The 13,957-nt window shown below is 40.9% G+C and overlaps 1 protein-coding gene across 1 annotated transcript in view; it reads right to left on the bottom strand.

Moving 5' to 3' along the window:
• Window positions 1-13,957, bottom strand: part of NEB (nebulin) — a 114,010-nt gene that overhangs the window by 50,797 nt on the left and 49,256 nt on the right. Inside the window, exons 62-77 of the mRNA XM_010002256.1 lie at window positions 13,697-13,900; window positions 12,590-12,694; window positions 12,308-12,415; window positions 11,631-11,942; window positions 5,632-5,835; window positions 5,304-5,408; window positions 4,682-4,786; window positions 4,278-4,589; window positions 3,866-3,970; window positions 3,520-3,618; window positions 2,966-3,067; window positions 2,718-2,825; window positions 1,572-1,883; window positions 1,329-1,433; window positions 1,140-1,244; window positions 484-588 (exon numbers count right to left, since the gene is read on the bottom strand). Of these exons, the coding sequence (XP_010000558.1) occupies window positions 484-588; window positions 1,140-1,244; window positions 1,329-1,433; window positions 1,572-1,883; window positions 2,718-2,825; window positions 2,966-3,067; window positions 3,520-3,618; window positions 3,866-3,970; window positions 4,278-4,589; window positions 4,682-4,786; window positions 5,304-5,408; window positions 5,632-5,835; window positions 11,631-11,942; window positions 12,308-12,415; window positions 12,590-12,694; window positions 13,697-13,900 (2,496 nt within the window). The remainder of the gene's footprint in view (window positions 1-483; window positions 589-1,139; window positions 1,245-1,328; window positions 1,434-1,571; window positions 1,884-2,717; window positions 2,826-2,965; window positions 3,068-3,519; window positions 3,619-3,865; window positions 3,971-4,277; window positions 4,590-4,681; window positions 4,787-5,303; window positions 5,409-5,631; window positions 5,836-11,630; window positions 11,943-12,307; window positions 12,416-12,589; window positions 12,695-13,696; window positions 13,901-13,957) is intronic.

The raw sequence follows: 13,957 nt of genomic DNA, 5'->3' as shown, positions 1-13,957 counted from the left end.
GCTAGGGCTGGAAGGGACTTTAATGCATCATGTTTTGTTAAATATTATGTGTGTTTAATATATTACCTTCAGACTAAATGTTGAAGTGCCTACTTGTATGAACAAGTAGTCACTTACATTGAAAAAAAATAGATTTCCCATTAGTTATTTAGTGAATTAGTGATGTTACTAAAAAAGGAGCTGTTTAATAATGTACATCTACAATTTTCCTCTCTTGTAAAAAAATAAATGTAAATTTTATCAGTAGTCTAGAAAGATACTATTGAATGAAATTACAAAGTGATTTTGTGACAGAAACTCCTTATCCCAATGATCCAAACTGGGGAAAAACCAAAGAACAAAGGGATTAAATAACTTTCCCAGTGCCACTCAGTAGACTAAAGACAGAAAGAGAAATAAAACAGTTTTCTGAAATCCACTCCACATTCTCTTGCTTTCAAGATAAACAAATTAAAGCTTAGTTCAACATTTATCAAATCTTACATCACTGTAGAGTAAGGACATGTCTCTGGCATGGTTCATCGTAGGGGTATCATCAGACCCAATATACTGGCCTTTCTCAAGGTTAAATGTTTCTTTGTATTTGAGCTACAAGAGAAAACAAATACAATGTTAATTCCATGGGAAAAATAAATGATCCCCACTAGTCCATCTATTAGCAGTAGGCATTAATTTTCTGTTATGTTATCATATCTTTAGTAATGTTGTGTAGTACATTCCAAGCACTACAGTACCCAGGCAAATGTCACCAGTATGTCACACCACAACATCCACAGAGTAGTCTAATGAAATTAAACATCTTGATCAGCAAATACCCATCAGTAGCAACAACCAGAATTCCACTACCACTGTACAACTAGCTGCTGTTCACGAAAAGCAGGACTCAGTTTTAAACTATTATAAGCAAGATCTATGTAACCTCTAAATAAGGGAAAATGCCAAATCTTTTTGGATAGCAATATGGTATTGTTAGCTTATACTGCTTCTTACTAAAGTTATTCACCCCAGTCTACGGTTAATGAAGAATATATTTGCACATACACATGTAAGACTAAGCATAGGATAGTTTAGTAAAAGCAATTAAGTCATCTACTAATTCTCATAATATAACAGGTTCTATTTTTTACAAAAGGACATACATCACTCTGATTGACAGAGTTCATCTTTGCCAAAACAATGTCGGGAGTGTCAACCACACTGGTGTAGTTGGAGAAGTTATCCAGGGCTTCTTTTGTATATGCTCTCTGCAAAGAGATGAAACATTTTCTTAAACACTGTGCTTGAGAAAGAAGAGCTCATCACATAACTGCTACAAATTTTTCTCTTACCTTATTTACCAGTTCTTGTGCATTCTTAACCTTCTTGTGTTCCACTGAATCCAGAGGAATCCAACCACAGCCACGAAGCCACTCCAAATCAGATTTATAAACGTTCTAAATCACAGAGGTTAATAAAAAAGGAAAGAACTTTTTAAATTCAGGATTACATTTTTCAGTCTTTCATAATATGGGCAATATACTTGCCCAAACTAAGTGGCAGTTACATGGCATGCATGGAATAATATCACTCACATCACTTTGCAGATCGTAGGCCTTCCTGGCCTGAATACAGTCATTCTGGTCAGGATGGCAGGTCCATTCATGCAGGTATTGGCGGTAGTCGATGTCGCTGACCAAGGCCTGACCTTCCTTGGCTGCTACCACTGACACTGCATCTGGAGGGATGTGGATTTTGGACTTGGTTTTGTGGTAGTCTGATTTGTACAATCTGTCATTCTGGATCTCACCCGCGTGCTCAAACCAGACCAGTTTCGGATCATCTCTCATACTGGGAACGCCAACATAGTGACCTCTTTGTTTGACATATTCAGCTTTGTATTTGAGCTGGTGGAAGAGGGGAGAAACACATATAAAGTCAGGAATGATCATATCTGCTCTGTTTTTAACCTGTGAACAGTAAAGGTTTTGTCAACACAAAGAACAGATGAGACAGGAGGTTGGCAACTGCAGTCTTGGGTTTTCAGTACATGACCAGATAAAAAAATACAAGACAAACTTTATTTATTACTTTATACAGTCTTCCTACTTCAAAATATATACTGTTTTTCAGTAAACAGTATTTTCAACACAAGAGAAAAGCCTTGGTAGAAAATATTTGCTAATATGTGTGTTTAGCCTCAGTTCTGTAACAAATTTTTGTTAATTATTTAAAATTTTCTGAAGAGTGGATGGCTATTAAAGCTATTTATATCACAATATTTTGATGAAACGTATATTCCAATCAAGAGTCACATAATAATTTTGACATACATCATGCAAATGTTTTTGCAATGTGCATGTGAGCTTACAATTTTTAAAGAAGGAATCCTCCATAATATACCCAAGAGTTAAATCAGAGCTATATTTTATAATCATAGTATCACTTCAGTTATTTAATACCTATAAAACATACAAGTCCACCCTGGTTGATTTTGAAAGGACTTTCTGGAGAAAGTAAAGGTCAAAAGGAGAATCTGAAATTTCAGCATTGATTTCCAAAAAGCCCATCATAGCAAAGATGGGTGAATTGTTTGGAGGACAGTGGACTTCACGGGTGCTGAAAAGCCTATAGGATGTTAGCCCTAACAATAACCTCTCTCCGTCTGTTGTTGAATTTGCAAAGCCTTTAACATTTCCAGGTTTCCAAGCATTTGCCTTCCTAATGAGAAGAATTATTACCTCACTTTGGACATCATTTGAGCGTTTTGCATGAGAGAGCTGCACAGTGTCAGGTGGTAAGATGTAACCGGTGGCTTTTTCTTTCTCCCAACTTTCCTTGTACAAATTCTGTGGAAAACAGAAGCAAGGAGCAATTCAACACTGCTATAATGAGAACAATTATTGCATTTAGGTAACCTATATTGAAGTAGAAGGCTAACAAATCCTTCCTTTGGGATGGTCTTAATAAGGCTGGAGAGGTCACATACCTGGTTAAGAATTCTGGCTGCCTCTCGGGCCATATCTAGCTGTGGTGTGTCTGTCAGAGTGTAATTGGACTTGGCTTCATTCCATGCTTTGTGGTATTTAATCTAGAACAGAAAAAGAAGTTACTGCCCTTCAGCACCATCACAAAACAGGGAAAATGTAATGCTAAGACCCGTATTTTAGGTATGAAATAAGATACATCCAAATGGGTAATTTTAAAAAAGGGAATCATTAAAGAGAAGAAAAATCAGAAAATTTCTCAGATAAAGTTTTGAAAACTTGTTTCAAGGCAGCTGAATGGGCAGGGAAGGATGGAAGGAAGACTGAGAGAAGGGACTGGCTTTTCACATGTCCTCCTTGAGGATCTTCTTCCCTCATAAGTGATGAACTAGTGAGTCCTGTTCATCTTTATGTCACACATACTCAGAATTCTCAGAGACTAATAAAGTATTCCTTTGCATTTTTTTAAAAGATAAAATAAATATTCTAATAAAGATAAAATCCTACCATGTATACAGATCAAGTTAACAGCCTAGAAACATGCTAACAAACTTACCTGACTGAGAATTTCACCACTATTCTTTGCTGTGACATAATCAACCCTGTCTGCCACGGGAGTAAAGGGAAGAGTTTCGGCTTTTGTACGGTACTTTCTCTACAGAAGAGAAAAGATGAACAGTCAGATTATACCAGATTATTTTATAACTAACATCAAAATTCTGAATACATGGACAAGACAAGAAAGTTTATATGGAAAGAAAAGCTCTCCATACACAATGAATACTGTGGAAACAGCCAAGTTGTGTTTTTTATTAAAAAGAAGTGAATGTATTTAGCCATTACAAATATTTTAAATTATAAATACCTGTAAGAAAATTCTAGTATTAAAAAATACATTTTACCTCATTCAAGAGATCTCCAGCGTATTTGACGTGGTTGATCCCAACTGAATCATTTGGCAACCATCCAATTCCCCGTAGCCATTCTAAATCAGCTTTGTAAACAGCCTGGAAAAGCAAAATTTAGGTTCATGCTGTTAGTTACAGTTCCCTGTACAACCCAGCAAGATTCATAAATAATGAAACTTATTTTCACTGATTAAAAGGAGTGCAGTTAAGTCCAACATGAGCACTATATCTGAATTTATCACACTTCAAACCTGGCAATATATAACAGGGGCACATACTTTGCATTCCAAATAAACAGCCAAGCCAATTCACTGAATTCAGCAGAAGATTCCCACCACTTGGAACTGAAGCAGATTAAGAAGAGGCAATACAGTAATAAATTAAGCCAAATTTCATCTTAACTTACATCACTCTGAAGATCATAAGCTTTCCTAGCATGTATGACATCGTTCTGGTCTGGAAGACAGATCCATTGGTGCAAGTAATGGCGGTAATCAACATCACTGACCAAGGACTGACCATGCTTAGCTGATACGATAGACACCATGTCTACTGGCAAGTGGCACTGTGTCTTCCATTTGGCAAAGTGTTTCTTGTATTCTAGTTCACTCTGAACTTTGCCTATGCCCAGGGCAAAATCTATTTTGACATCTGCTTTTGCATTTGGAACTCCAACATAGTGTCCTTTCTGCTTCTCGTGATCCAGTTTGTATTTATACTGGGTGAAGAGCAAAGATGGCCGTTACTAACAGTTACCATGAAGCAGCTCTTAAAGCATGTGAAGAGCTAGATGTTTCTTTTGGCACTTACATCACTAGCAATTTCCCTGGAAGCTTTGGCTGCTTTAATTGGGATTGCATCTGCTCTCAAATCATAGCTCAGCTTCAACTCATCCCAAGCTTCTTTGTACAGTTTCTGAAAAGACAGCAAAAAATCACACATTGGCAAAATACTCTGGCATTTACCATTAATACATAGCTTACTGCCATTTGCTGAAATACTGTGAGGATTTCTTGTGCTTTCCTCCTGCTCCTAGCACAAAAACTGCTGCCAATCTTACTGCCTTTCACACATGTATGGTACCTGCAATACCAGTTTTCTGGCCTGTGCTGAATACAAGGGTGTTTGTAAAAGTTGTCAGAACATTTATATGCCTTGGGGTCTCATCCATTTCAACAAAATATTATCTCAGTTGTGCATTATATTAATAATTTTCGAACAGCTGTATACAAGCATTTATTTTAAAATGTCTAAGTACTTTAAGAATACTCAGCAGAGGGAAGGGAATGTTGCAAGCCCTGTGGGAGGACAGACTTCAATGAGATTCAGGGATCTTAATTTTCGTCTTTTTATCTAACATTTTAGGTTGATAACATTTACAGGATACACATACTGTTTTATAGAAATGTAGAAAATATAATGATAAACATACCTGGCTATAATTTGCAGCATTAGTTTTGGCTAGGTTGATTTCAGGTGTATCTGGCATAATATGGATCATAGTCTTGTCTTTTTCCCAGGCTTCTTTGTATTTCGGCTGTTAAAATAGTTCATTATATGATACTGTTATTGTAGAATTTCACTTATCAATGACATAACATCCCATAAATCTCTCCTGAATTATCATCACTAGAAAATAAAGAGTCTGAAAAAGCATTAAACTGGACTTAAAACCCCACTGATCAAGAAGGTATTTTAGCAGTGAGATCTCTCTTTCACCATGTCCAGCTTTGACTCAGCTTTCAGAAGGTGACACGTACAATGCTGACTTGCTCGGCGTTGGCTTTGGCCAGGACGACGTCTGGAGAATCCACAACACTGGTGTATTTCAGGCTGTCAATGGGGGTACGATACACGTTGTCACTCAGGAGGTCCTGGGCTTGCTTCACCCTCTTAACTTCTGGGGAGTCATTAGGCAACCAGCCAATTCCACGGAGCCATTCTAGGTCCGACTTATAAACAGCCTGTATCAGACATAGACAGACAAGGAAAGCATTGAGTTGAAAATTACTGTCTTAACAGTTTCAAGCTTTTCAATTATTTTAAGAATTTTAAGCAGTATATGTTTTAGCAAATGTCAAATCAGCTAGAGCTAGATGAATCTTTTTTATATACTAGAGATGCTCAGTGTCATAAGCAAAATACAATCTGGGAACCAGATTTTAAGTAGTTCATTTCTTAAACAACACATTCTAAACCTTATGCAAACGCAGGGGAAGAAACTGAACAGAATTGCCATTAATTATTATTATTAACATCTTTAGAGTCAACCTGTTCCATCCAAAATACTTCTCTAGATACTTCAACAATCTACAAGTCCAAATAAAAACCAAACCTGCCCATCAGGACATTTAAGAAAAAGATTAGCAAAGAGGTAACAGGGACTAGAGCTAACTGGCATAACTCCTGAAGTGGTAACAGGCAACATTAGTTAAGTTTTAATTAAGCAAATCCATCAGCCAGGAATATGCTCTCACCTCAAAAGCACATAAGTGAAACAGAGCAATAGTGCCCAAAATTGACTGTTTAGTAGCAAAATTAAGTCAGGAAATCAGCTCCACTGACTCCTCCTGCTTTGAAATCAGCCACTAAAACATCTTATCCGTGATCTTACATGTTTTTTTGTACAATCACATACATTGCCAAGTTGGCTCAGATAAACAGGAGTAAAATAGTGAAGTTGCAAACAGATGGTATTTCTTAAGTTCCATCAAAGTAAGAGAGAGAAAATTTTTATCCTTTCCAAACCACAGTCCTCCAAAAGGATATGTAACATAGCAGATTACAACAAAAGCTTCTATAAAATTTAGAGGGAATGCCAAAACTTTTTAAAGGATAAAAGGAGCGGATAACAGCAATAATAAGAAAAACTGAACAAAACAGTCTAAAGATAAATCCTTGTAACTATATAAAATCAATCAATCAAAACAAGATGATAATATATTAGATAGTAACAGTACTAACTACCACATCTCTACACATACTAACATCGCTCTGCAGGTCATAGGCCTTCCTCGCATGGATCACGTCGTTCTGGTCAGGCAGACACGTCCACTGGTGCAGGTACTGGCGGTAGTCAATGTCACTGACGAGTGTCTGGCACTCCTTGGCTGCCTGCACTGACATGGCATCCACTGGGATGTGCACCTGGGCCTTGGAATCATGGTAGGCCTTCCTGTAAATCCGGTCGTTCTGCAGCGCCATGGCACGTGCAGCCCACGACAGCTTGGGGTCCTCCTGGGCAGTTTTGCACCCAATGTAGTGGCCTTTCTGCTTCTCATGGGTTTCTTTGTACTTGTACTGGAAAAGCAGAAACAATGTCAACAGTCACATCTTGCTCACATGTGTACCAACGAGTCTGAAGAACTCATCTTTCAGCATCATCAGTTGCCAAGCCTTTGAACTCCACTCAGTTCCGTGGAGCAAGACACAGCAAGCACGTGAAGAGGAGAACCAGACTGTACCTCACTAGCGATGTCTCTGGAAGCCTTGGCATGCTTGATGGGAATGGCATCAGCTCTTAGGTCATAGCCCTTTGCCTTGGCTGCATCCCAGTCCTTCTGATAGTGTTTCTGCAAGGAAGAGTGATCACCCTTGTTACATGCAGTCAAGACTCTCTCATAAACAATACCTTTTCAAATCTACTCTGGAAGAAAAAGTATTATATTCTTAATTTCAACATGCTTCACATGTATATAATTTTATTCTCTTACGTTGCTGATGTTGAGGGCATTGACTTTGGACTGCAGCATGACAGGAGTGTCAGAAGGCAGGCAGACTTGTCTTGTCTTTTTGTCCCAGGCTTCACGATACAGACGCTGAGGAGAAAAGAGGCAGAGGAACATTTCACTATGGTCTGAACACTGACAAGAACCCACCAACAGGGATCCTTGGGTCCTTCTGAGTTGCAATAGTGTCCAAGTAAGCATTCCCAGGCTAGAAATTCTAGTCTCTAGCACAAAGACAGGAAAGGTTGTCCCACCAGTGAGAGGCAAGCAAAAGGCGAGCTTACGTCGCTGAGCTGCGCGGCGTTGATCTTTGCCTGGACGACGTCTGGCGCGTCAGTGATGCTGGTGAACTTCATCTCGTCGGGCCGCACGCGGTACAGCCTCTCGTTCAGCAGCTCCTGGGCTTTCTTGGCCTTCACCACATCTACTGAACCTTCTGTCAGCCAGCCAATGCCTCGCAACCATTCCAGGTCTGACTTGTACACGTTCTAGAAATTGACCAAGGGTTATTGACGTTGCAGAGACAACCCCAAGTACAGAGAGGTCTGGTGCAAGGCTTTCCCCAGGCTCCTTCTTCTACGGTTACACAGCAAGCAGGCAATGACACTGACGTGTGCCAGCTCCTCCACACACACAGCTAAAGCCCTGTTTTGCACAGCAGTGAAAGTACTCATCCTTAAGTGTACTGGCCACATACAGATCAGTGGTGTAACCTGCAAGCAATCATGCTGTGGCTGACCAAGACAACATCAGAAATACATTATGTTTCCCATCCATAGAAACTGCCTGGAATACGTCTGTCCCCACTAGCTGAAAACACTACTAACTTGACAGGGATCATCCAGAAGATGAAAAACAGACAAACCAGAACTGACTGCAGGCACCTCAACATGTATTTGAAAGGATATTTGCCCAATCACTTACAAAGAGAGCCTCACACACTTGCCACAAAGCTCTTCTAGAGTTACTCACATCGCTCTGCAGGTCATAGGCCTTCCTCGCATGGATCACGTCGTTCTGGTCAGGCAGACACGTCCACTGGTGCAGGTACTGGCGGTAGTCAATGTCACTGACGAGTGTCTGGCACTCCTTGGCTGCCTGCACTGACATGGCATCCACTGGGATGTGCACCTGGGCCTTGGAATCATGGTAGGCCTTCCTGTAAATCCGGTCGTTCTGCAGCGCCATGGCACGCGCAGCCCACGACAGCTTGGGGTCCTCCTGGGCAGTTTTGCACCCAATGTAGTGGCCTTTCTGCTTCTCGTGGGTTTCTTTGTACTTGTACTGGAAAAGCAGAAACAATGTCAACAGCCACATCTTGCTCACCTGTGTACCAACGAGTCTGAAGAACTCATCTTTCAGCACCCTCAGTTGCCAAGCCTTTGAACTCCACTTTGCTCAGTTCTCTGGAGCGGGACACAGAAATAGACAGACACAGCAAGCACATGAAAAGGAGAACCAGACTGTACCTCACTAGCAATGTCTCTGGAAGCCTTGGCATGTTTGATGGGAATGGCATCAGCTCTTAGGTCATAGCCCTTTGCCTTGGCTGCATCCCAGTCCTTCTGATAGTGTTTCTGCAAGGAAGAGTGATCACCCTTGTTACATGCAGTCAAGACTCTCTCACACCAATGACTTTTCTCAAACTGTGCTCCCTTGGAATTAGCAGCTTGGGTGCTCTGTTTGCCCGCTGTATCTGGCAGGGTTAACATTATGAACCTGGTGAGTGTCTTTACAGAAAACTTATGACATAAATGTTAAAGCAGGGGCAAATTCCAAAACACAAGGAGGGGGTTGAAATATGCCTGAAAACACACCAGGACATCCCCTCTAACAGGCTACTGCTGACCACACGTGTGAGCTCTCCACACAGGCACCAAACAGGCAGTCCAGCTGACACACTGTACACCTCCATGGCCAACACTGAACTGTGCATCACCCTACAACAGTCAGAAGTTCTGTTTGCACACACCTGATTGCAGAATCATATCTACTGGGGACAAAACATCTGTTCTGCTGACAAAATGCATCCTGACCCTACTTAAGTTATGGAGCCTCCTGTCAGCTGCTAGAGACTTATTGCTTTACCAGCCTTTTTTAGCCCTATCGGGAAAATAAGTGTAGGCAGAGAGGCTCAGTCCATTTGAAAGACTGAACGGAGACCAAATTCTTTTCATGTGTCTGGAGACACCCAATCTGTCCAGGACATTGAACCCCAGAATACCAGGACTCCTTGTTTAGTGGTATCTTGATCCAAAGAAGCTTGGTCAGCCCAGCTGGCAACTTTATCATTAGTACAGGTGGCTAAATGACACACTTTTTAGTTTGTTTTTGATGACTGCAAAAATTCAGGAACTGAATTGCAAGTCAGACTATAAGGGCGTCCACTGGTGCAGGTACTGGCGGTAGTCAATGTCACTGACGAGTGTCTGGCACTCCTTGGCTGCCTGCACTGACATGGCATCCACTGGGATGTGCACCTGGGCCTTGGAATCATGGTAGGCCTTCCTGTAAATCCGGTCGTTCTGCAGCGCCATGGCACGTGCAGCCCACGACAGCTTGGGGTCCTCCTGGGCAGTTTTGCACCCAATGTAGTGGCCTTTCTGCTTCTCATGGGTTTCTTTGTACTTGTACTGGAAAAGCAGAAACAATGTCAACAGTCACATCTTGCTCACATGTGTACCAACGAGTCTGAAGAACTCATCTTTCAGCATCATCAGTTGCCAAGCCTTTGAACTCCACTCAGTTCCGTGGAGCAAGACACAGCAAGCACGTGAAGAGGAGAACCAGACCGTACCTCACTAGCGATGTCTCTGGAAGCCTTGGCATGTTTGATGGGAATGGCATCAGCTCTTAGGTCATAGCCCTTTGCCTTGGCTGCATCCCAGTCCTTCTGATAGTGTTTCTGCAAGGAAGAGTGATCACCCTTGTTACATGCAGTCAAGACTCTCTCATAAACAATACCTTTTCAAATCTACTCTGGAAGAAAAAGTATTATATTCTTAATTTCAACATGCTTCACATGTATATAATTTTATTCTCTTACGTTGCTGATGTTGAGGGCATTGACTTTGGACTGCAGCATGACAGGAGTGTCAGAAGGCAGGCAGACTTGTGTCTTGTCTTTGTCCCAGGCTTCACGATACAGACGCTGAGGAGAAAAGAGGCAGAGGAACATTTCACTATGGTCTGAACACTGACAAGAACCCACCAACAGGGATCCTTGGGTCCTTCTGAGTTGCAATAGTGTCCAAGTAAGCATTCCCAGGCTAGAAATTCTAGTCTCTAGCACAAAGACAGGAAAGGTTGTCCCACCAGTGAGAGGCAAGCAAAAGGCGAGCTTACGTCGCTGAGCTGCGCGGCGTTGATCTTTGCCTGGACGACGTCTGGCGCGTCAGTGATGCTGGTGAACTTCATCTCGTCGGGCCGCACGCGGTACAGCCTCTCGTTCAGCAGCTCCTGGGCTTTCTTGGCCTTCACCACATCTACTGAACCTTCTGTCAGCCAGCCAATGCCTCGCAACCATTCCAGGTCTGACTTGTACACGTTCTAGAAATTGACCAAGGGTTATTGACGTTGCAGAGACAACCCCAAGTACAGAGAGGTCTGGTGCAAGGCTTTCCCCAGGCTCCTTCTTCTTCGGTTACACAGCAAGCAGGCAATGACACTGAGGTGTGCCAGCTCCTCCACACACAGCAAAAGCCCTGTTTTGCACAGCAGTGAAAGTACTCATTCTTAAGTGTACTGGCCACATACAGATCAGTGGTGTAACCTGCAAGCAATCATGCTGTGGCTGACCAAGACAACATCAGAAATACATTATGTTTCCCATCCATAGAAACTGCCTGGAATACGTCTGTCCCCACTAGCTGAAAACACTACTAACTTGACAGGGATCATCCAGAAGATGAAAAACAGACAAACCAGAACTGACTGCAGGCACCTCAACATGTATTTGAAAGGATATTTGCCCAATCACTTACAAAGAGAGCCTCACACACTTGCCACAAAGCTCTTCTAGAGTTACTCACATCGCTCTGCAGGTCATAGGCCTTCCTCGCATGGATCACATCATTCTGATCAGGCAGACACGTCCACTGGTGCAGGTACTGGCGGTAGTCAATGTCACTGACGAGTGTCTGGCACTCCTTGGCTGCCTGCACTGACATGGCATCCACTGGGATGTGCACCTGGGCCTTGGAATCATGGTAGGCCTTCCTGTAAATCCGGTCGTTCTGCAGCGCCATGGCACGCGCAGCCCACGACAGCTTGGGGTCCTCCTGGGCAGTTTTGCACCCAATGTAGTGGCCTTTCTGCTTCTCGTGTGCTTCTTTGTACTTGTACTGGAAATGTAAACAGAGGTATGAAGAGAAATAGCGAATTTGGGATGAATTTTCCATTATTTTATATTACTATGAATACATTTTTTTATGCTATGGCATATACTCATGTAGAGTTTAGAAATGCCTAGTACATTCTTGCTCCACTTCCTCTCTTTATTTGCATTTTAATTATTCTTATTTTTTTAAATATCTGCTTAATGTCAAAGTTCCTTTTGGAAAGTGTAGCCCATTTTCTTTTTGTGATGAATTGTTTCTTAGAAGAATTCAGGAAGAACCTGATACACTATTTTTCATCTTGTACATAGCTGGGTACTTCATTCTTGTTTCTCAAGCTAACTGAAAATAAATGTAAAGGAAAAACTTACATCACTCGCAATATTTCTTGATGCCTTTGCACTTTGGATTGGAATTGCATCAGCTCTCATGTCATAACCCTTCTTTTTAGCCTCTTCCCAGGCTTGTGTATAAAGTTTCTACACAAAAGAAGACAGAAAATGGTTTCTCAATATACTGAAAGATGGAATTCCTACATTTAATATTTTTAATTAGAATTTTCACAAATGCATATTTTAGATCTTTATGATTAAAGAAATACTCTCTTAATTTCTGATTTTCCATCACTTTAGGGTATGTTTAAAGGGTCTTACCTGGCTGACATTAGCTGCATTAGCCTTAGCTAACAAAATTGTCGGTGTGTCAGGCATGACATGAATTGACTTCTTGTCTGCATCCCAGGCCTCTGTGTATAAACGCTAGGAGAGAGAAAAATACATTCCTTCTTTAAGTTTTTTTAACATGTGTCATGGTGGCAAGACTGCAAATTTGAAAGCAGGAGGTACCAAAACTATATGCATAATATAAAAGACAAGTAACGCAGAACAAAATCTACATAACCAAACTAATAAATTTGTCCAAAGAAAGTATTTTACAAATTGGAAGTTCGAGTTCTATGTAACTTGAAAACACAAAGCTTCTCACTGAACAACTCAGGAAGGAAACGTTGTCCTTCCTTGTTGTTTCTCAGTAACTTGGCACAGCAATTATTTAGGATTGCTGAGAAACTACTCTAGAAGGAAAACAATATTCATTATTCTGCCACATCTGTACAAGCTGCTGGATTGATGTTTCTTATTAAGGAGAAAGAGTAGGTACTTGGTGCCTTTCATCCTCCAGATCTGAGATAAATTGCAGAAGCTTCGCTCCCAGAGAACATAAGCTATTTCCTCATCATGCAACGTGGCATTCAGTCAGCAATCCATCACTATAGCAGCTGCAGTGAAAGTTTCAATATTCTGCTACATCCTACCTCATAGCACAGTCATGGCACCATCACCTCTGAATATACCCTAACACCTTGCTGGGACATAATTTCTGCGGATTTCACAGTATTATCTAAGAACTGCAAATATATTTAGCCTGTTCTGTCTGAGATGAGCTTTGTATAGATAATTAGTACTAACAAAAAAGAAAAAACATATCAAACAAATGCTTTAAAGCAGGATTTCAGATGGGATAGGAGGAAAAGGGAAACTCACTATTATTTTTATTATTACTATTGAAAAATACGTGATTCAGGTGTGTGGTGTTTTCTATCTGGACATTTTTATTAAGTGTTCAGTTCAGGCAGAGCCCTGAGGTAAGAGCTTTCCAGTGCAAAGGCTGAATTTGGTTTAGTCTTATTTTGTATTTTTCGTCTCTACTAGCTAGTAATACTATTAATTTTCAGAAGACAAAACAAACCATACAAATCTCACCTTGTTCATTATCTCAGCATTTTGCTTGGCTAAGACCATAGCCAAAGAATCTGTCACACTAGTAAATTTAATTTGGTCTGCTGGTTGACGATACTTCCTTTCACTCAGGATTTCTCCAGCTCTCTTAGCTTTCTCAACGTCCATGGAACCAATAGGAACCCATCCAATACCTCTTAGCCATTCCAGGTCTGCTTTGTAAACAGCCTGAAAAAATTTGAAAGTTCATTACATGTGTGTAAATGTGATAAAATATTAAAATAA

Source organism: Chaetura pelagica, unplaced genomic scaffold (genome assembly GCF_000747805.2).
Source record: "Chaetura pelagica isolate M959 unplaced genomic scaffold, ChaPel_1.0 scaffold677, whole genome shotgun sequence".
NCBI classification, from domain to species: Eukaryota; Metazoa; Chordata; class Aves; order Apodiformes; family Apodidae; genus Chaetura; species Chaetura pelagica.
This window is presented reverse-complemented; position numbering and strand designations above follow the sequence as displayed.